Raw genomic sequence first — 20885 nt, 5'->3', positions numbered from 1 at the left:
TTATCCAGGAACACCGGTTAGGTAAACTACTCGCCGTTACATGACTGAAATACTGTTGAAAAACGGCGTTAAACTCAAAACAAACTTAAAAAATCACTACTAAAGCTAAGCTTAATTGAAAATGATGGTAACAAACAAAATTCTTGTGTCCTATACAACAATTGCTGCACAAAGTACCAATTTAGGAAATATGCAGCGGCAAAATGAAAACAGTAAAAAAGTTATAAAGAGGGTAATTAAATATACGGCTTTGTTATATCTCATTGCAATTTTAGCTGGAAAGCATACACCAGCCGTTTATTTCGTTTATTTACCTTTTCCTTATTTACTTTCGCTTCATATTTATGTTAGTGTTGTCATTTTGCATATTTTCTAAAACCTGATAACTATCATTTGTTTTGCTTTTTCATCAACAATGCAATCATTATTTGACAATCGATCTGAAAATGATTCAGCACCCTTTCACTCGCCAAAATTATGTTGCTTTATGACTTCAAATAAAATTTTCGGCTTTCCACGGGAAAATGATGCAATAGGTTATACGTATGCTATACATACCAAATCATTCCTCGATATTTTGACGATATCTTTCATAACTCTAAGAGTACATTCAATACATTCTCATACATTTAGAAATATAGTTGAATGTCAAGGAAAAAAGTAAGACTTGGGGCTGTAAATACAATCGCTTCATTTTACTGAAATCTTATTATGTTATTGGAAGTTTATTTTTCTAAAAGCATTAGAGTTTTCAAAAATATACTATTAAAGAAGTTGGTTGCTTAAAGATATCGGTTGTGGGGGCGGGGTTGTGGGGGTTGCGATGGAGGTGTCAGAAATTTTGTTAAGTATATATACTAAAACCCTCAGATTTTTGAACCTGAAAAGAGTCAATGTGATGTTTTCCTTTTTTCCTTATTGTACAACTTTTAACTTTACAGCAAATTAAAAATGGCAGATTTAAAGTCAATACATATAAGCATGCCATAGGGACCATAACACTTAAGAGGTCAAAGAATGCATAGGTTACATCTTTTTTTAAACTTTTATTCAATACCAGCTTTTTAAAAAGTCTGTACTGAAAGCCCGATAAGATAACTTTGCACAACGTTGATTTTATCTCAGTTTTATAGCATAATAACAGCGTCGCATAAATATTAAAATGTCATTTTCCATTATCTTTTAAACTTTTTTTATCATGGTATTTTCAGTTTATCCTCTTGATCTGTCTCAGCCTGTAAAAAGCAAAGATAAAGCGTGTCCTAAAAAACAATGTAAAACTCTTTTCTTTAACTGAAGATCTTGAGGTTTTATCTGATGTTTTGTCATCAGTTTACATTTCTTTTCGTATTTTGTGCTCGATATATTGTTCAAAAGGCATAACTATAGTGTCACCTTTAAATTGCTTTCTCAGACATTATCTGTTGAAAAAAAACAACATTTTAAAAGGAAGCACTGCTTCTTCTTTATTTACAACAAACATCATAAAAGACATATAAATAACTTGAGGTTAATATGAGGTGTGTTAAAGTCAGTGGTTTCTACAACATGTACAAGGGATTCCCCTTTCGTTGAACGAATAAGTTATAATTCTTTATCATGTACCATAATATATTATACATAGTAATTAAGCATTCGAAAAAGGAAATAAAAGAAAAAAAATGGACGATTTATCATTGTTATTCAAGGGGTTTCGAGTTTCAGTAAATGATAACGTTAACATAAATTTTGCAGATTTAACGGAAAGGGAATGCCGGAGAAATTGACTATCATGAAAAGTGAGCCGAAAGGAGAACAAGCTAGCCTGCATTATTAGGACAGGAAGTACCGTAGCAACTATCTGTCAGCCTGCAAAAGTAGGACAGGGAATGTCGAAGCAACTGTTTATCAGCCAGCATTATTAGGACAGTGAGTTCTAAGCAATTGTTTGTCATTACCCAATACATAAGTAGCAAAACTGTTGCGAATAAAGCACATATTTCAACCAAAGGGACAAAACATCAAACGCATCTTGACTTGAATCCGCTCAGGTAAAAGACTTGGAAAGTGCGACAATAAACATAGAAAGCTTGGATTGCCAAAACACATGGGCAAAACCTATAAACACAAGCAGACTTGAAGTCAAAATTTATCTTACCTCCATTCAAATTACCCTATAAAAATACTAGTATAAGTAGTCCTGTTGTATATGTTCCAGACCGACGAGAATGAAAACGTGTACCCAACGTCGATATAGGAGAAAACAACCGACAAAGACAATAAAATTACAAATAAAGATAAAATTTTTTTTTAAATTTGTGAAGCTTTAGGCCCGCCTAATCTGCCCTCGGTCGACAGATTTTTTTCCGCTGTTAAGTGATATAATAATATAGAGTGTTGCGAGCATATACAACATTATTTATCTATCATTCTTGCTTCCAAACTGTTAAGGTATTAATCATAGTTTCTCAAACATTTTAATTATTTTGTAAACAACTAAATGTTTTTCAGTTGTAATTAGAGTATCATCTGGCGAATTGCACACACTGTACATCAAAAATGAAACTGTCATTTACACGCAACGAAAACAAAACACAAGTACTGACTGATCCACTTTTTGCCAATTATATTATTTCAAGTATATGTAAAAGCAAAGTTAGAATATGTAAAACATCATACATATCGTACACATATGTCGTACATTTTTTCAAATTTATTATTACGCAGTCTGTCCAGTCAACGAACTGATCCGCTTGAAGAAATGTCAATATCGAATATCGTATGTACAGCCAAGTACTGTCTGATTGGCTCTTACACCATGCATGTCCCTTCAAGCCCAGATATAACGTTAATAATTCGTTCCTCTTGTTTGATGAACAGTGTTACAGTCAGTCCAGAAAAAAAAATTATAAAGAAACACATTAGAGCAAAGCAGACACAATAACTAATGAACATGTAAACTGTTATAAAGTTTTGAAGGGGAAGGTAAGGTGATCGGGCTCTGGCAATTTATTTTTCTAAAAGTAAATCTATTCTCAAACTCAGGTGTCGAATCGAAAAAGGAAAAGAAAACAATAGTACTGGTTTTTGTAGCTTATATATTGTTGGTAGAACTGTTACCTAGCTAAACTGGGTAGTCAGTTGCTTAACGTACTCGCAAAGAACCAGGTAAAATAAACAAAAATATTTGAAGGTCACAAAATACCTAGCGATTGTGACATAATGCCACGGACATAATGCCACAGCAACGGCGCTGACAGCTTGAATAGTTATCTTTTTGCATTAGGATTGTCGGTAAAAATATACCTTCAAACATCAACAAAATTATTTAGGGAAATTATTAATAAATAGAATAATTGTAAAGCCAATTTTTCCTTAGTTTCTTTAGTGGATGTTTATTCTTAAGTAATTTTAAAACAATTATAAACATAATGGTCGTAAGATTTACATCTCGGAGCCTGTATGACAGCTTTCAGAGCAAATCTTTCAAATAATTCTTCTGGTGCTTACTTGATATTTTCGTAAATTATGAGGAATTGGTCTCTTATATGTTTTCCTTCCGGAGTAGATGCCACGTGATTGAGAAACAAAAAATGTGTTTTGTAGACACATTTGTTGATACCGATTTAAGATAATGAAATATAATATATTATCATAAGTTAAGAATTTTATAGCTTTAGGACTGAATTATATCAGAGCATGATACCAGATGTTCGAGACAAACTACCTTTTAAAATGTTGTCGAATCTGTAACCATTTTTGTCAGCAGTTAGATTTGTTCACATATTATTCAATGTAATGTAGTTTTACTGGCTTTACTAGAATTTCCTATATGTTCTTGGGTAAAAAATATCAAGCATGTTGCGATTTTCTTTGAAAACTTTCTTCAAATTTTTACATCAAGTCTCCAAATTGTAGAATTGCAAATGCTTTCAATTTTCCAAAATTTCGAGATCAATGCAACGTCTTTAGCAATATGGAGAGACGAAATTCCGCATGAATTTGAAAATATACTGAATGTATGCATACTTGAATACATCGTTTCTTTCCAAACAAGTTCAACATCAGATTCTATATACATACATACACACAAAGTCGACACAGATTGGCTCCTTGTCCGAATAGCTAAAAGTCGCTGGCATCCAATCAGTTACTCTTCGCCGATCTTGGTCCGAAATAATCATTACATGTATTTATGTATTCATGTGAAGAAGCCATCCATCTGGATTACGGAAGGTCGCTGGTTTTACTCACACCTAAAAAACCAATGCTCGGGAGAGCACCTAGGCTTTTCAGTTATTTATTAGAAGTAACATTTGATTGAAAGTTTTCTTCTGTGATTAATCGGAAAAGAAATTCAACATTGTTATCACATTCATTTAGATATTGTTTCACATGAAACAGGTAAAATCTCACCCCTTTACATTTGTTTCAATTTTAGGTAAAGGATCTGGTATATCAAGAAGTGTTAACAACATTGCTGTGTTATTTTATTATCTTGCAACAGCAACAGTTCAAAATGATACACTTATCAATTTCATACTTATCTGAATAGCAATACGTAATTTGAAAATAAATTTGATGCACTGTTTACTTAATTGTTGTTTGAAATTTGTGGCAACAGATGCGCGATGGTTTAAAGTATTTCTGTTGACAAAGCTGTATCAATTATATTTTTTTAGGAAATTATCGAAAACGAGTTCAGGGAGCAGTACAAATAAAAACTGTTTTATAGTTTGAAAAAAGAAGCTGTTGGAATGTCGCTCTGGCTTTATCACGGTATTAACGCTTCTTTGTATGCACCTATAGAACTATGATGACTTCTCGCATACGGGTATCAACTTATCTGTGCAAGAAAAGTCATTCCACTTGTAGTCTTCAGATGCAAAAAATCCTACGCAGTCTTCACCGCCATTGGCGCTATTCGGTTCGTTTGGTGCCCAGTCTGAAAATGTTGCAAATCCTTTAGAGCCTATCCATTGCCAGATGCCTTCGTGTTTCTGGTCAGATAACCCTATCCAAGCATCTGATGCTAAAACGAAATTTAGGTTTTATAATGTAGTCGATGTTTTATTGTCAGTCAAACACACTTTACAAATTTCTTTGACGTTGTTTAAAAAAACTGAACAGATATATCAAATGTTAAGAGAATATAATTTTATCACTAGTTTTTATCTATTTTGGAGAACAATAACCGGTCCCTAAAGTTTGCAAATTAATTAGATAATTACCTTGCGTTTTCTTTAGCAAATTTCTCAAAAATGAATACTCTCCATAAGATTCAAACTGTACGAGTTGCGCACCCCGGACATGGCAATAAACCTGAAATATAAATAATTTTCTTTGGTACGAACATGTATTGGTCTTTTTCAATTGCTCATTACATTCAGATGTTGCAAATTTGGCAATGAAGTAATGTGATTGCGTTAACATAAACTATGGATTTGGACAGATGGGAAAACACAGTTAGAAGATAACCTTGTTGTAAAATGATTTTTACTTTAAGGACTGGCTCATCGATTTTTACCTGATTTCAGATAAATAAAAATGAAGCTGCTTTTTAAATGGTGTTTTTGTTGGTGTTTTTGGATGACTAGACAGTACATGCAGGCCAAACCGCAGTCAGAATCCGAACGGTAATGCAATGGGTATCTGAGAAACTGTATTAACAAGATTTTTTTTACCATACCATTGCCGCGGAAAACGTCAGCTTTGTTTCATAACCAACATAGTAACAACGGGATTTGTGTGGCATCCATCCATCCGGACAGCAGCCTAGATCGTTACAAAAATAATACTTTGATACCGACTGTGAACATAGTTCAAAAACACATAAATCATAACCATAAAAAACATTATTTCGTTATTTGAAACATAAAGCGTACGTAACGTGTGTCGTTTAAAACACTTTTTTTTAAATCTTAATCAGCTAAGATATTTGCTTGGAAAAAAAAAAGATTTGTAAAAGCATGTAATCAATTGCTCACTCTTTGCTTAATCTACTAAATTTAATCAGCTGACTATCAAACATACATTTTTGAAAATTCAAGAAAATAATGTTCTTTACTCACTCTTTGTCGTGAGTAAATCAATTATTCACTAATTTCATGTTCCTAACTACAAAAACAACAAACAAAATATAGGATACAGGTCTTAGTATTTGACAGCATTCCAATGTACAAAAAATACGAATATATTTGTCTTGCTAATGTCAGATGGTACGATGTTGTGCGATGTGGTGATGATCGACTAGTAGAAGTGGGGTAAATGTGATTATCTTATCTTTGTACACCACTCAGCCTGAAAATATACTATCAACATTTAAGGCAAAAATATAATCAGATGTACATGAAAATCTAAACTGTAAAAATGTGTTTTCTATCAGGTGCCGTATGAACCAAATGTAATAACTTGAACTCATCTAATCTGGAATAGTTAAACAGCATATAAGATGGCCATTCTGGTCTTTCTCAGCTTTGTTGAACAACCACAAAATAAGAAAAAAATGTGCAGTGTGTAAAAACATAACATTCTTTCAAGGTAAAATCATAATAAAATGAAAACTAGCTCAAAAGAGGATAACGGCAATTTACATTTGATAACGAAAGAATAACATTGCATGGGGAAAAAACAGCATAAAATATATTGATATAGAATTAAATGCGTACTAATGAATGTCACTTTTCTAAATGTAGATACCGAGTCTGGCATGAAGAATTCAAATGTTCTCATATAATGTTAAATGTATATCTGCCTTTAAAGTTCTAGTAATACATGAATTCTCAACAGTAATTATCAAGGAACTGTTCATGTCTAAAGACCCTTGAAATATAAGGTACGTAACTGTGAACCGTATTTTCTATCAGAACATAAAGGAGACGTACTGTCTGGCCTGAGGAATCTCTCTAGAACTAAATGATCAATCTTGTTTAAATCAAAATCAAAAAGTCAAATCTGCCTTTAATATTCGAATACTGCTACAATCCATCAGCAATAACTATTAAGAAACTTAAATGTCTGTAAGGGTGGATGGCAGGGAATAAACAAATAATCAAAATACTTGTTATGCTGTCAAATATTCAACCTCGAGTGAAGAATATCAGTTAACAATCACTTATATAGTGCACTGAAAACATGAGAAAATCCTGAATTGCAAGCAGAAAACGCGGTAAAATAACTACCGGGAACTGGAGACAAAAATAGTTAGCAGACGATGAAAAACGTGACTAATTTAATTCATTTGTTTGATATAAGCAAACAAAGACCTTCAGAGAATTTTATCGGAGAATATTGTTAAAACTTCTGTTATCGTGACATTGCCGGTTTTTTCGCATAATTCATAATCAGATTATGGTAGAATTTGAAATGCGACAATTCAGCATTCTTTTTTTACCATTTACGTTTGCTAAACCACAAAGAACAGACATGCTATTGCTACGTACAAAGAAGCAGGAGAGTATGCCATTCTCGTCACAGGGAAGGGGCTCATATTTTTATGCTGTATACTATTATAAAGGACTTCGGACACTATCATATGCTTCTAACCTATATTTTGAATGCAAAATTCTCATTAAGTATTCAAAAAATACCCAAATCGTTTTAAATCACATATAAACCAATGTGTTATCTATCCTATTACAGCAAAAACTGGTTTGTATCTGTTCTTATCAAGATGTTTTTCTTATTTAATCTAAACCAGGGTATATTTTTTGAAAAAAATATAAAATGTTTAATTTCCGTAAAGATATAATGTCATCACTTTACGGTAAATTCAAATATATGAATTCCAATTGAAAAAAAAGTGGCAAACATGTTTATTTAAGGAAAAAAATAACATTTTCAGATTAAAATCCTATACATAAATAAAAAAAAAGAACGATATTTTCGCAAACAATCTGTACTTGATTTAAATTTACTTTACTTTTTTATCCATTGTTATCTATACACTGTTCGTAGTGTAAAGTTATTGATGCATTACATTTGTGAATAGGAATGCTACAGATATACATGTATAAGTGACCGGTTTTATTACAGTGGTTCAGTTGGTTATTTACATGTACATGTATGTATAACTCTGTTATAAGTGATGGCAGATATGTATGTTAATACTAAGAAAAGGCAGTCATCCTCATCTTATCAAGGCCGTAGGGTGGGTTTTTGCTGGGGATAAGTTCCAGTGGCACAGACCATATTTGGTTTAAAAATGTAATAAAATGTATGCGAAATGACATTTCTTTGTAGGGCTTGGCTAAGGATGTTGTATCGGGAAAAATTTAACTCAGGATGAGTCTGACTGTAACCCTGCTAAAGATAATGTTGTGCAAATCAAGTCTTAAGATGTAGGCAAAACGCATTCGAAATGTGTCATTTGTAGGGCTAAAGTAGAAGAATAAAAATTTCACCTGAAACTCGGCTGGACCTTTTAGTTCGTTTTCGAGTCTATCCGTATTTGTGTATGCCAACTGCATGGAAAGCGACTTGACACAACACTTTAATGGCATCATACTGAATGTGAAACCGTCCCTGATATGACCTGACAAGAAGCGTATATCAATGCCAAGCGTTATTTCTGTTTGATAGACTGTAGTCAGGATCAGATTAACTGCTGTGCACATATTGCCTCTTTGTTGTTGTGTTTAAGCCTAGTCCGCCACAAAAAACAATCTTCAATTTAGTTTTCACAAAAGGAAGAACATGAAGTAATGAATGCGTGTGACATTTAGTATGTGTCTAAAGGATATTAATATAAACGCACAGAAAAAGTTGTGAAAAATAAAGAAATGAAAACGATATAAAAAATACAAAAATAAAAGGAAAACAAATAACTGTAATTAATACTACATAATTTATGCTGGCCAAATATGGTTTTGATGCACGTGGGGGAACAGTGTTGTATAAAGAGAAATAGCTTTTATATGTATATAACAGGGTACGTAATTCTATTTAGAGCAAAAAATCACTGTTTTATGAAATACATATTGAAAATTTTACTTTAAGAAATAATCTCAAATACTAAAAGTATGTATTTTGATGGTATTTGTAATAAAATATCTATTTCTTAGTGGTTTAGTTTTCACTTTTGGAGTAGGCAAATTTATATAGAAAGTGTCCAAAGTCCTTAAAGGGATACAACTGGCTTTAAATTCAGTCGTCACTGATTTGCAACATAATGTATTCCCAATATTGCCCGTAAGTTAGTATTAACCGAAGATTGTGTCCGATTTACAATGGCATTTAATAAAAAGTACCAAAACTGTGCATTTTATCTTACCGTTTATTGAGATTTGTTTAAGTATGACGCCAAAGTACTTTCTCCTTTAAGTTTCACGGTTACGGTCTTCAGTTTGCTCTTCATGTAACAAACACATGTAACAAACGCTTTCATTAGTCGTTTGGTAAACAAATAAATAAATAAAAGTATGAACGACGATTAGATTTTTGCTTCAAGCGATTGGTGAATTATTACAGTTTAAAAAGCTAAAACTTAAACTGCACACGATTTGTTTTGCTGTATAGTACCATTTATGACACGTAACAGCCGCCTGTCGATGTTTCGCAGTGATAACTTTGGATTTTCATGTTGCAAATCCATATCGATTTTTAGGCACCTTTTTAGACATGTTTCAATTGTTTCCTTAAAAACATCAAAAGTTTTGGTGCAGTTTGTATTGGTTTGGACAGTTGGCTATCCAAAACAACAAAAATGAAACATTCAGCTTTTCTTGAAAATGATTACAGCCAGTTGCATCCCATTCATTATATAATAGTATATAGCATAAAATATTATCCCTTTCCCTCTAATTCTCGTCACATGACTGTATTACCAATTTTAACGTATTAAAATCATTTTCACTTACTTCGAAACGAACTTATAAGTCTATACTAGACAGAATAAACTTACATACTCCTCGCCTAGGTATATGTAAGAGACATTGTTGACTGTGAAAGGAAAATAACTAACATATATTTGTCTGTTCTGATGTCATTACCTGCAATGGCTACTTGTATTATACCCGGTGATATTGCCACGAACAGTATTAATATACTCGTATTCATTCTGTAAAGTAAAAAAGTATACTCATATTTAGCGTCAATCGAGTAGTTTTCTCAGTAATATGAAGTCTGTAATCATATTCCATTCCATTGGTCTAAACATAGTCACATAGTTTAAAAAAATGTAAAAATGTGGTACATTCTTATTGATCACTTATGTATGTAATATATGTATATAATATATGTAAAATATATTACTGTTGAAGTTAAACAAAATAATACAAATTATTTTATTTATAAATAATTTCTTTTATTTTTCTTGGAAAACCCGTTTCTGATGCGTTGCTATGCATTTGGTTATCCTCGGGACGTATCGTTAGGCGAACGTCTGGTTCCAATCAAGCATACTATACTTTATCGTCTAACACCGCTTAGCCGGGAACCAACCTAAAGTCATATAAATATCACGAAATCCGTGCAACTGCCACTTGGTTCAATACCGTTTAGCTGGACTCAACTAATTTAGCTTACGAACTCGGACTTCGTTTTCAAAGCTTACACACAATGCCACGTGGTCGAGGGAGATTTCGCAGGAGAGGAAACGGGCAAAACGCACACCATGAAGCACATATGAGGTTGCGTCGTCGGGACAGGCCAGCTGCCGACATAAATGCTGCAAATTTGGGTTGTAATGCACGCCAAAACAACGCTGAAAACGACAGACTGCGTCGTCGAGACCGGCAAGCTGCCGTCGTAAATGCCGCTGCAAATGTACGTGTAGAGGCCCTGGAGAACGATGGAGAGGCTGAAGTTGCTGTCCAAAATGCTGAAATCCAGACTGACCCACCACCGGAGGACCCTCGTGGCCAGAAGAGGACTGCAGATGACCTTGATGAAGATAGTAACGACCTGCTGCAGCCTGACTCGGGTAGGTCTCGTTTAATTGATTTTGATACTCTTATAAGGGATTCTGGGGTGTTGCCACCTGAGGTGGGCGGCGGGAGCTCTGTTGCACGTAGGCAAAATCAGCTCTTATCTCCGGCCGACGCAGGTTGTAACTCCACAAACTTCCCTTTATTCCAAAGTAACTCTCATAACCTTTCAAATTTACCGGATATGCGTTTAGCTGGGGACGATTTGGCTGCTCACGTCCCTTCCTCAATTAAACAACAAATTTGTAGGGGAGAGTATATAAATCTGGCTCTTCTTTTGAAAGGTGCCGTTGAACTATCAGAATTTTGTAGTGGCAATGTTCTAAGATTGGTCGGTCCCGATGGTCATATCGAATCTTCAAAAAAGGAATGTAAGAAGAAAATTAACTCGATCGAAAGATGGACTGATGCCTTTATTATCTATGCGTCCATTTATTTGTCCTCTCACTCGAACAAAATCTATGAGCTCCTTCATTACATGTTCACGATTCGTGAGTGTGCTACGCGTCAGGGGGGTTATGCTTGGAGGTCCTATGATGAGCAGTTTCGCCTCCGCCAAGCTCTCACGCCTTCCCCTTGGTCAGTTATTAACAATGACCTCTGGTGGCGTTGTGTACAAGTGCGTAACAGCTCTAGGCCCTCGACCTCTTTCAGTTTCAAATGCAACGATTTCAATCAAGGTTCTTGCAGGTGGCCAAATTGCAGGTTTGCACATACATGTAAGCTGTGTAATGAGCCTCACCCTGCGATGACGTGTCCTAAGAAGCAGTCACAAAATATACCTCAAGGGAATAGCCAAACAACTTTTAACCAACCGTTTCGTACCCGTCCATATGCCCGCCCTTTCAGGGGTCAAGGCCGAGGTCAGCCTTCAAAATAGAATTACCCAGGTGCCACACAATTTAGACCTGTACAGTTTAGCGTTTTCGCCAATTAATATTTCAGCTTTAGAGAAAGGTCTAAAAACTTACGATCGAACTGAGGCAGCATTTTTAATTAATGGTTTCAAAAACGGATTTTCACTGCAATATAGCGGTCCTCGTCAAGCTAGAGATTCGCCTAATCTTAAGTCTACAAACCTAAATCCAGATATTATACAAAAACAGATAAATACCGAAATCGAAGCTGGCATGGTTGCAGGTCCTTTCAAGGTGCCACCTTTTCAAAATTTTATTGTTTCACCGATCGGCCTTGTGCCTAAGAAAACCCCAGGCGAGTTCAGAATGATTCACCATCTTTCGTACCCAAAAAATCAAAGTGTCAATGATTTCATCGATCCTAAGTTGTGCTCAGTTCAATATACAAATTTCGACGAAGCTGTCAAGTTAGTCCAACGTCTAGGTAGGCATTGTAAGTTATTTAAGGTAGACATAAAGAGTGCTTTTCGTCTAATACCGGTTTCTCCTGCTGACTTTGAACTGCTAGGCTTCCGTTTTAAAAATTTCCTCTATTTCGATAAATCTTTGCCATTCGGAGCTTCAGTAAGTTGCATCACTTTCGAACGTTTTGCTAGGTTTTTGGAATTTTTGGCCAAATCAAAAATGAAATCAACAGATTTGATACACTACTTAGATGATTTCCTCGGCGGGGCAGGAAACACTGAACTTTCTGCTTTGGCCTTACAGTCATTCAAACAGACTATGTTAGAATTACAGGTTCCATTGGCTGAGGACAAAACTGTCGGCCCGGCGGAGGTCCTCGTATATTTAGGCCTTGAACTTGATTCAGCTGAAATGTTGGTCAGAATACCGATCTCAAAAGTGCACGAAGTTATAAGTAAGATAAAAGACTTATTACGTAATCCTAAAACAACCTTGAAAGTAATGCAGTCCCTTATTGGCTCTTTGAACTTTTGTTGTCGCGCCATTGCAGTTGGTAGACCTTTCGTTCGCCGCCTGATAAACAGTACTTGTGGCCTTTCTAAGCCACATCATCATATTCGTATTAAGAAAGAAATCCGCCTCGATTTAGAAATGTGGTTAACATTCCTTGAACATTTTAATGGGATATCTGTCTTCCATGACCGTTACTGGGTCACAAACGAGGACGTTCAACTGTTTACAGATTCCGCGGGCGGCACAGGTTTTGGTATTTACTTTGGAGGTAAATGGTGTAACGCTAAATGGCCCGAATCATGGTACACAGCTGGGTTAACTTTAGACATTACAGTCTTGGAATTATTCCCTATTGTTGTTTCATTGTTTATTTGGGGTACAGAGCTAAAAAACAAGAAATTAAAGTTCAACTGTGATAATATCGCGGTGGTTCACATTCTAAATAAATTAACGTCGAAGTCAAACCTTGTCATGTGTTTGGTTAGATTTCTCGCATTAAGATGTTTACAGCTCAATATTCTTATAAAGGCTAACCACGTTGAAGGTCGTTTAAATAGCGTTTGTGACGCATTATCTCGATTTCAGCTGGAAAAATTCAGACAGTTAGCTCCAGAGGCAGACTCAGCTCCGCGCCGGGTACCAGCTTTCCTCTGGGATATCTTCAATTTAGAGCCGGGCAGCTATTACGGTCTGGAATAGCCTCTAATTCTCTCTCAACTTACCAAGTCGCATTTAGAACTTTCCAACAATTCAGACAGTCTTACGACTTAAATGCGTTATGGCCAGCTCCAATTAAACACATAATTATTTTCATGGCCCATTGTTTCGAGAAGGGCTTGTCGCCAAGGAGCATTTCAACATACATTTCTGGGTTAAACTATTACCACAAATTATATGGGTTTTATGACATTACTAACAATTTTATAGTGAAGAAAGTATTAGAAGGCTGTCACAGAAATCGCACTTCTAAAGACAATAGGGCACCTATAACATGGAGCGTTTTAACTGACGTATGCTCCGCATTACCGCTCGTCACGATAAATCATTACGAATACATACTATTTTCCACTTTATTCGTATTTGCATATTACGGCTTATTCAGAGTTAGTGAACTAGTTGCACCAAGGCTAGGCACAAATAGTCAAATACAGCTGAGTGACGTATTTTGTACAAACAATAATACACACCTTATAATAAAACTTCGCTGTTTCAAAACTAATCAGCGTGGAAAACCAATTAGCATTAAGTTACCACGGGTAGATCACCAGCTTTGTCCCGTAAAAGCCTTTAACAGCTTTTTGTCTATAAGGCAAAAATTCCAAGGGCCCCTATTTATTCACGCAAATGGTGTACCCGTCACAAGATCTCAGTTTTCGGGGGTTCTTGCTAAATGCATTGCCAGAACTAGATTTCGGTACGGCCACTACAGGTCTCATAGTTTCAGAATGGGGAGGGCAACTGATCTCGCGGCTTCAGGACTTCCTGCTGAAACAATTAGGAGAATGGGCCGCTGGTCCTCTGATTCATATAAAGTCTATATCAGATCTTAGTACATTTCTTTTTTATAAACTTACTAACTGACCTGCCGCACACTTGATCAAGGTTTAAATAGCCTTAGCATTTTGCAACGTACTTTGATAAAATTTATTTTTTTATAGACGTGTGGATATTGGGGGATTCGATCCCATACTGGGCAGGAGTTAGAGCCAGAACTACTGGAAAGCCAAACCTCCGCTTGCCAGGTAAGACCATTGCTTGGCGGGCGGTTAGAGGCCTGCGCTGGCAAACGCTCCGCAATTGTATTGAGGCTTCAGTATTATTAGCTTCTCCACCAAAGATCCTCGTAATCAACCTTGAAGGAAACGATTTGACTTCTCGATCTATTTTACAGATCAGAAACGTTATTGAGAGAGAAATAAAATACTTTAGAGCAGCTTTCCCTGACACAGTTATCATTTGGGTTGATATATTACCCAGGCGCAAGTGGCAAGGAGCCCTTAAGTCTTGGAAAACTATTGAATTCAAGAGAAGGAGAATTAATCGTTGGGGTCGATACCTGGTTAGTTGTAAAGGTCGTTACGACTCTCTATCACACGACATTGATGTAGAGACTGAATTTTGGCTACGTGACGGGGTCCACCTCAATGACGTAGGATTAGAGTTCTATCTGGATGGCTTAAGGGATATACTGCTAAAAAACTTAAGTTAAAAAAAAAAAAAAATGTAGTTACAGTAAACATTCAAGAACATATATAGGCTAAACATCTTTTTCGACAAAACTGATGTTTAATCATTTCATATGTTGCAGTACCTTTTGTTCGTTTAGTAATCATTTACTGCATTTGGGTTTCTACGCAGAATTTTGGGGGATAAATTTGTTAAAAAATTTATTGTGGCGGAAAATTCTGTCAGTCGAGGGTCGAGCTAGCCAGTCTTACAAAACGCGCCGTTATTAATGTTCAAATTCAGTATTTTTGCAGTAATCATAACGGTCGTGTTTGCTCAGTGATCGTCGTTGGGGCTCCGGCTTCATTCCCGTCGGTCATGGAGCAAAGGCGGCTGGTTTCCTTTATTGTAGATGTATGTAATCGGGTTGATTTAATCTAGTAAACTGTTGCGTTTGCACAGTTTCCATGTTGCGTTTCTAGGTTTTGCCCATAAGGTGCTGGCAATCCTAGCTTGCTTGTACTGTTACGCTTGCCAAATGACGTGTCTTGGTTTTGTACTTAGGCGTCGCCTTATTCGTAACAGTATTGCCATTTGCTAAATGAATCCGCAACAGTATTCGCTTTTAGCTTAGTTAATTGCCGGTAATTCGTTGTAGGCTTGTTCTTCTCTCGGCTGATAGGATTTCTCTTCAGTTGACAGTTGCTTCGGCATTCCCTGTCATCTGTTAAGTGGCCAATATCTTCCATACTTCTATTAATAATTATGGCAGCTTACTACTAGTATTCATTAATATGACTATACAATGTGTAATGTTATCTTATCTTGGCTAGTAAAGGCCGTAATAAATTATTAAACTTACAGAATTTTGGTTTTGTGTTGTGTCAAGTTCTGACACAAAGGTATCACTTTATCAGCTTCTGTCCGTCAGTCCGCTCGCTCATATAAAGATCTGTCGTCAATATTTAAGGGGATGGACGTCAGTCCAGAAATAATTAGAGCGTCACAGGTTATGCTGTCGCCGTGGCGGCAACGTCCATTAAACATCAAATCTTACCGGTGTCTGTTGTCCATTTGTCATGTGGTTCTCGTCCGGTTTTCAGAATGATAAAATAATACAAATTATTTTATTTATAAATAATTTCTTTTATTTTTCTTGGAAAACCCGTTTCTGATGCGTTGCTATGCATTTGGTTATCCTCGGGACGTATCGTTAGGCGAACGTCTGGTTCCAATCAAGCATACTATACTTTATCGTCTAACACCGCTTAGCCGGGAACCAACCTAAAGTCATATAAATATCACGAAATCCGTGCAACTGCCACTTGGTTCAATACCGTTTAGCTGGACTCAACTAATTTAGCTTACGAACTCGGACTTCGTTTTCCCTCCCTCCCACCCGATTTTTACACATATTGTCAGTTATTTTGTGCCTCATTGTCTTGTGCTGCTGTGTTTTGCTTTATAATTTCAGTTCCTGACTCTTATCAGAGCTGCACATGCTTAACCGTTAAAGCCAAGGAAGCTGCCAGAAGAGAACAATGCAACCGTGGAACATAAACTTTCTATGAACAGTGCAAGCATATTACTGATCGTGGTACATTTTGTTAGCACAAAAATAGACTAGTGACACTGCTAAGATACAAAATCAGTATGTTTTTAGTATTGGTTGTTATATTGTGTGAAGTAAAGTTCTAGTTTGCATATAAACTGCATAAGAATTAATGGGTGAAAATAATGTGAATAATTATGTTTCAAGTAGCCTTTTTCTTAAAAAAATTTAACTATAATTGTCACTTATTGTGCGGAAAATTCTGTCAGTCGAGGGTCGAGCTAGCCAGTCTTACAAAACGCGCCGTTATTAATGTTCAAATTCAGTATTTTTGCAGTAATCATAACGGTCGTGTTTGCTCAGTGATCGTCGTTGGGGCTCCGGCTTCATTCCCGTCGGTCATGGAGCAAAGGCGGCTGGTTTCCTTTATTGTAGCTGTATGTAATCGGGTTGATTTAATCTAGTAAACTGTTGCGTTTGCACAGTTTCCATGTTGCGTTTCTAGGTTTTGCCCATAAGGTGCTGGCAATCCTAGCTTGCTTGTACTGTTACGCTTGCCAAATGACGTGTCTTGGTTTTGTACTTAGGCGTCGCCTTATTCGTAACAGTATTGCCATTTGCTAAATGAATCCGCAACAGTATTCGCTTTTAGCTTAGTTAATTGCCGGTAATTCGTTGTAGGCTTGTTCTTCTCTCGGCTGATAGGATTTCTCTTCAGTTGACAGTTGCTTCGGCATTCCCTGTCATCTGTTAAGTGGCCAATATCTTCCATACTTCTATTAATAATTATGGCAGCTTACTACTAGTATTCATAAATATGACTATACAATGTGTAATGTTATCTTATCTTGGCTAGTAAAGAACGTAATAAATTATTAAACTTACAGAATTTTGGTTTTGTGTTGTGTCAAGTTCTGACACAAAGGTATCACTTTATCAGCTTCTGTCCGTCAGTCCGCTCGCTCATATAAAGATCTGTCGTCAATATTTAAGGGGATGGACGTCAGTCCAGAAATAATTAGAGCGTCACAGGTTATGCTGTCGCCGTGGCGGCAACGTCCATTAAACATCAAATCTTACCGGTGTCTGTTGTCCATTTGTCATGTGGTTCTCGTCCGGTTTTCAGAATGATAAAATAATAGCTGCTAAAGTAAATTTTTACGTAATATGTTACTGAATCACTGTAAATGGATTGCATCATCTGTCATAAAATAGAAAAAAATAGGTTAGATAAAATTAAATAAATGTAGCATTTAAATCTGGTTAATAAAAATTCACATGTTGACTTCCAAAAAGGCAGTAATTGCATATATTATGATATATGCATTTCTACAGAAACGTTAGTATTTGTGTGTATTAACGTGTCACACTTAGTCTATTGTTTTCAATGTTACTAAGATACAAGATATAATGATAAAATTCATAAGTTTAAATGATTTTGTAATGGATATGTCATGAAAAGATTGCATCGGAAAATATGGTAAATATTGTGTTCCTGAAATAGTGCAATTTTCGTCGCTGCAGCAAATTAATGGAATCATTTAATTGATAAATTATTAAAATAATAACTAAATCAATCATTTAATGAAAAGGTAGAGCTATCACTTAAGGTTATTAATACTACATGACGCCGCTTTGATACAGGTAAAGTAAATGATGTGATTATGAACTTTGACCGACAAATGTGACATTGACCTTGAACATAATGAATTTGGTTTTGCGCTCTGTATGTTGTCTTGACGAGGTTAATAATTTATGCTGAGTTAAATATTTGGTGCTAGTTTTATGAAAATCCTCTGAGTGGTTTAGATGATATCGAGTCGACACGAAGTTGAACTATTTTGACGTTTGACCTGCAAGTGTGATCTTAACCTTGGTTTAAGTGACCTAGGCATATAAGATAAACAACCAAAATGTGATTCCAACGCAGTGGCGGTGGGTACAATTGCAACGCATTGCGGTGTATCTTGTTTCTTTAATGTTCGTTATGGACTTTTAACTTAACTAAACAGCACATTTCCCGAGATTTTGATCGGGTAGGTCCATGAAATCACTTTGGCATTAGACAGCAGTAGAAACCGAATGTTTAGTAATAATATACTAATGATCTGCACTTCCGTTCTGTTGAATACAGGAGTTGAAAAGTAAGCTTAATGTTTTAAACCATAATCTACTGCCATGTTCTTTCGTACCAAAATACACTTCAATTATGATTGTTTATATTAAGGCATGAAATATTTCTTTAATTTCATTTTCTCTAAATATATATACAAAATATAAACTGACAATATATATTGTTTGATTAAATGCTGACCACATGCGACTTTTTTAAATTTCGACTGACTAACTGAATATTTCCACTTAAATAACTCTAAATTTTAGTTCGCTGACTATCATAAATGACTAGATATGTTTATATCCTGGCTACGACCAGGTACCTTGGGTAGCCGACTAGTAGCCATGAAGGCCCACAGAATACAACGGGGTAGTTATGGCACTTAAAAAAGCAATGTTTCGACAAAGTTTTGGCCTCTTTAGAAAGTAAACTTAGCCGTACCAATACATGTACTATTGTGTACTGGTTACCATTTGAGTAGCAAACTGTGTCACTCGAATACTTCGGTTATTGAGTAGCATAGAGTGTTGCCAGGATATGTTCAAACTTTGCTCATTTCACTATTTTTGCATTATCTGGCATGTATTCTACCTGGATCGAGTCACTACGAAACGAACGTGTACCCATACTGCACATAGATAAATAGGTATACGTCATCTAGAGTAACTTAAGGGCATATCATACAAGAAGGAAAGGGAAATTTTAATTATATATGCTGACACTTAAGAACTACATGTACTAGAAATGAAATGTAGAAAGATACTTCAACTTTACAATTATTTTACTACCTCATAAGCAATAAAATGACTTGTCATGACACAAACATATTCATTAACTGTTTTGTTTTGAACTTTGACAGGCGGATGAACGTTCAAATATTACGGACAAGAAGGCAAGATATTTTGAAATTTCTAGCTGATATGGTGGTATACGTAATTCGAAATGTGGTGTAAGTATAATATAATTTTAAGAAGCTATGTTTAGTTTACAAGTTTTGATATTCTGAGTCGTAATTTCTAGTCACGTATCGGTACAATTTCTAGTTAGTTTCTCGAAAATTTCGATTTGGTAGCACACATCCTGCCATTATTGTATTTTCAAATGGATAGAAGTCTACTCTTGTACATTCTAATGAAAAAAGATACTTACGTAATCACTTCAAAGAATTACAACGACACTAAGACATCTAAACTGCGTACATTCATATTTAAAATGCCATATTTGTAAGGAGTTATCAACACAAAAAGATATTTGAGCCGCGCCATGAGAAAACCAACATACTGCATTTGCGACAAGCATTGATCCAGACCAGATCCATCCGCGCCGTCTGGTCAGTATCCATGCTGTTCGCTAACAGTTTCTCTAATTGCAATAGGCTTTGAAAGCGAACAGCATGGATCCTGATCAGACTGCGCGGATGCTGGTCCGGATCCATGCTGGTCGCAAACGCACTATGTTGGTTTTCTCATGGCGCGGGTCAATTATTTTGAATAAAACGCAACATAAACTCCACTTACTTCCAGACTTCCTTTAGTTTGAAATCACAGCAAACTGATCTTTTGGCGTAGATCGAGGTAATTATTCACTAATAATCCAGGAAGATTTTCTTACTTGTCCATTTTGTTTTACAACAACTACATGTAGTTAGTCATTTTGCCAAAGATTACATAAGATTACATAACTGACGAATTACAAATAAGATAGTGCGATTATCTATTCATTGCTTGTCTGTATTTACTATATTTTGTTTTATTGGATAAAACCTAGATGTGTGTAAAAACAAATTGTTGAATTTCAATCATGCATAATCAGGACAAACAAAGTAGAGTATAACAAAAATGTAAAAATAATGATTTTGGTATGCTTTTAAGCACTGCGTATTTCTTGTTAAATTTATTGCTCTTTAATCGCTTTCTAACCTTTTGTGTGACAAATATATCAAATATTTTTTAAAAGAAGCAATTATTATATAAATTACAAAAGAGTTTACATTGCTAACTTAAACAACATTTGTAGGTCTAACTTAAATGAAGAGCGTTTAAATATAACTTTTGCATTTTCAAGGGATTCCTTCAATTATTGAAACTGGTAAATCACACAAAATTATAGTATACTTAATATGCCGAGCTGATTTTAAGAAAGATTAATTAAATATTTTCCTATTTGTAGCCTTAGAGTAGGCAAACGAAATAGAGTCCAATATAATTGCACCTGTAGTAATCCTACCTGTTCCGTATTACAGAAGTGCTTCTATTGTGACATTTTGATAGAAGCAAAACTGTATTATTTGCACTATGAAATACTTACTCGTA

General features: G+C 35.4%; 1 protein-coding gene across 1 annotated transcript; it reads right to left on the bottom strand.

Annotated features, from left to right (window-relative positions):
- Positions 1-3948: 3948 nt before the first annotated feature.
- LOC123551280 (perlucin-like protein) lies at positions 3949-20244 on the bottom strand. Its single transcript, XM_045340094.2, has 5 exons — positions 20091-20244; positions 9969-10036; positions 5669-5754; positions 5211-5301; positions 3949-5011 (listed from the first exon to the last, which is right to left on the bottom strand). The coding sequence occupies exons 2-5, from the start codon at positions 10033-10035 to the stop codon at positions 4791-4793; spliced, it is 465 nt and encodes a 154-aa protein (XP_045196029.1). The 5' UTR covers position 10036; positions 20091-20244; the 3' UTR covers positions 3949-4790.
- Between the last annotated feature and the right edge of the window lie 641 nt (positions 20245-20885).

Source organism: Mercenaria mercenaria, unplaced genomic scaffold (assembly GCF_021730395.1).
Source record: "Mercenaria mercenaria strain notata unplaced genomic scaffold, MADL_Memer_1 contig_1104, whole genome shotgun sequence".
NCBI classification, from domain to species: domain Eukaryota; kingdom Metazoa; phylum Mollusca; class Bivalvia; order Venerida; family Veneridae; genus Mercenaria; species Mercenaria mercenaria.
This window is presented reverse-complemented; position numbering and strand designations above follow the sequence as displayed.

Bases quoted from the DNA above. Each gene is read 5' to 3' on its own strand.
- LOC123551280 (XM_045340094.2), bottom strand. From the start codon at position 10,035: ATGAATACGAGTATATTAATACTGTTCGTGGCAATATCACCGGGTATA. The intron at 5,755-9,968 runs GTAATGACATCA...GTAACGATCTAG, and splicing joins AATACAAGTAGCCATTGCAG to GCTGCTGTCCGGATGGATGG. The intron at 5,012-5,210 runs GTAATTATCTAA...ATTTCGTTTTAG, and splicing joins TTTGCTAAAGAAAACGCAAG to CATCAGATGCTTGGATAGGG.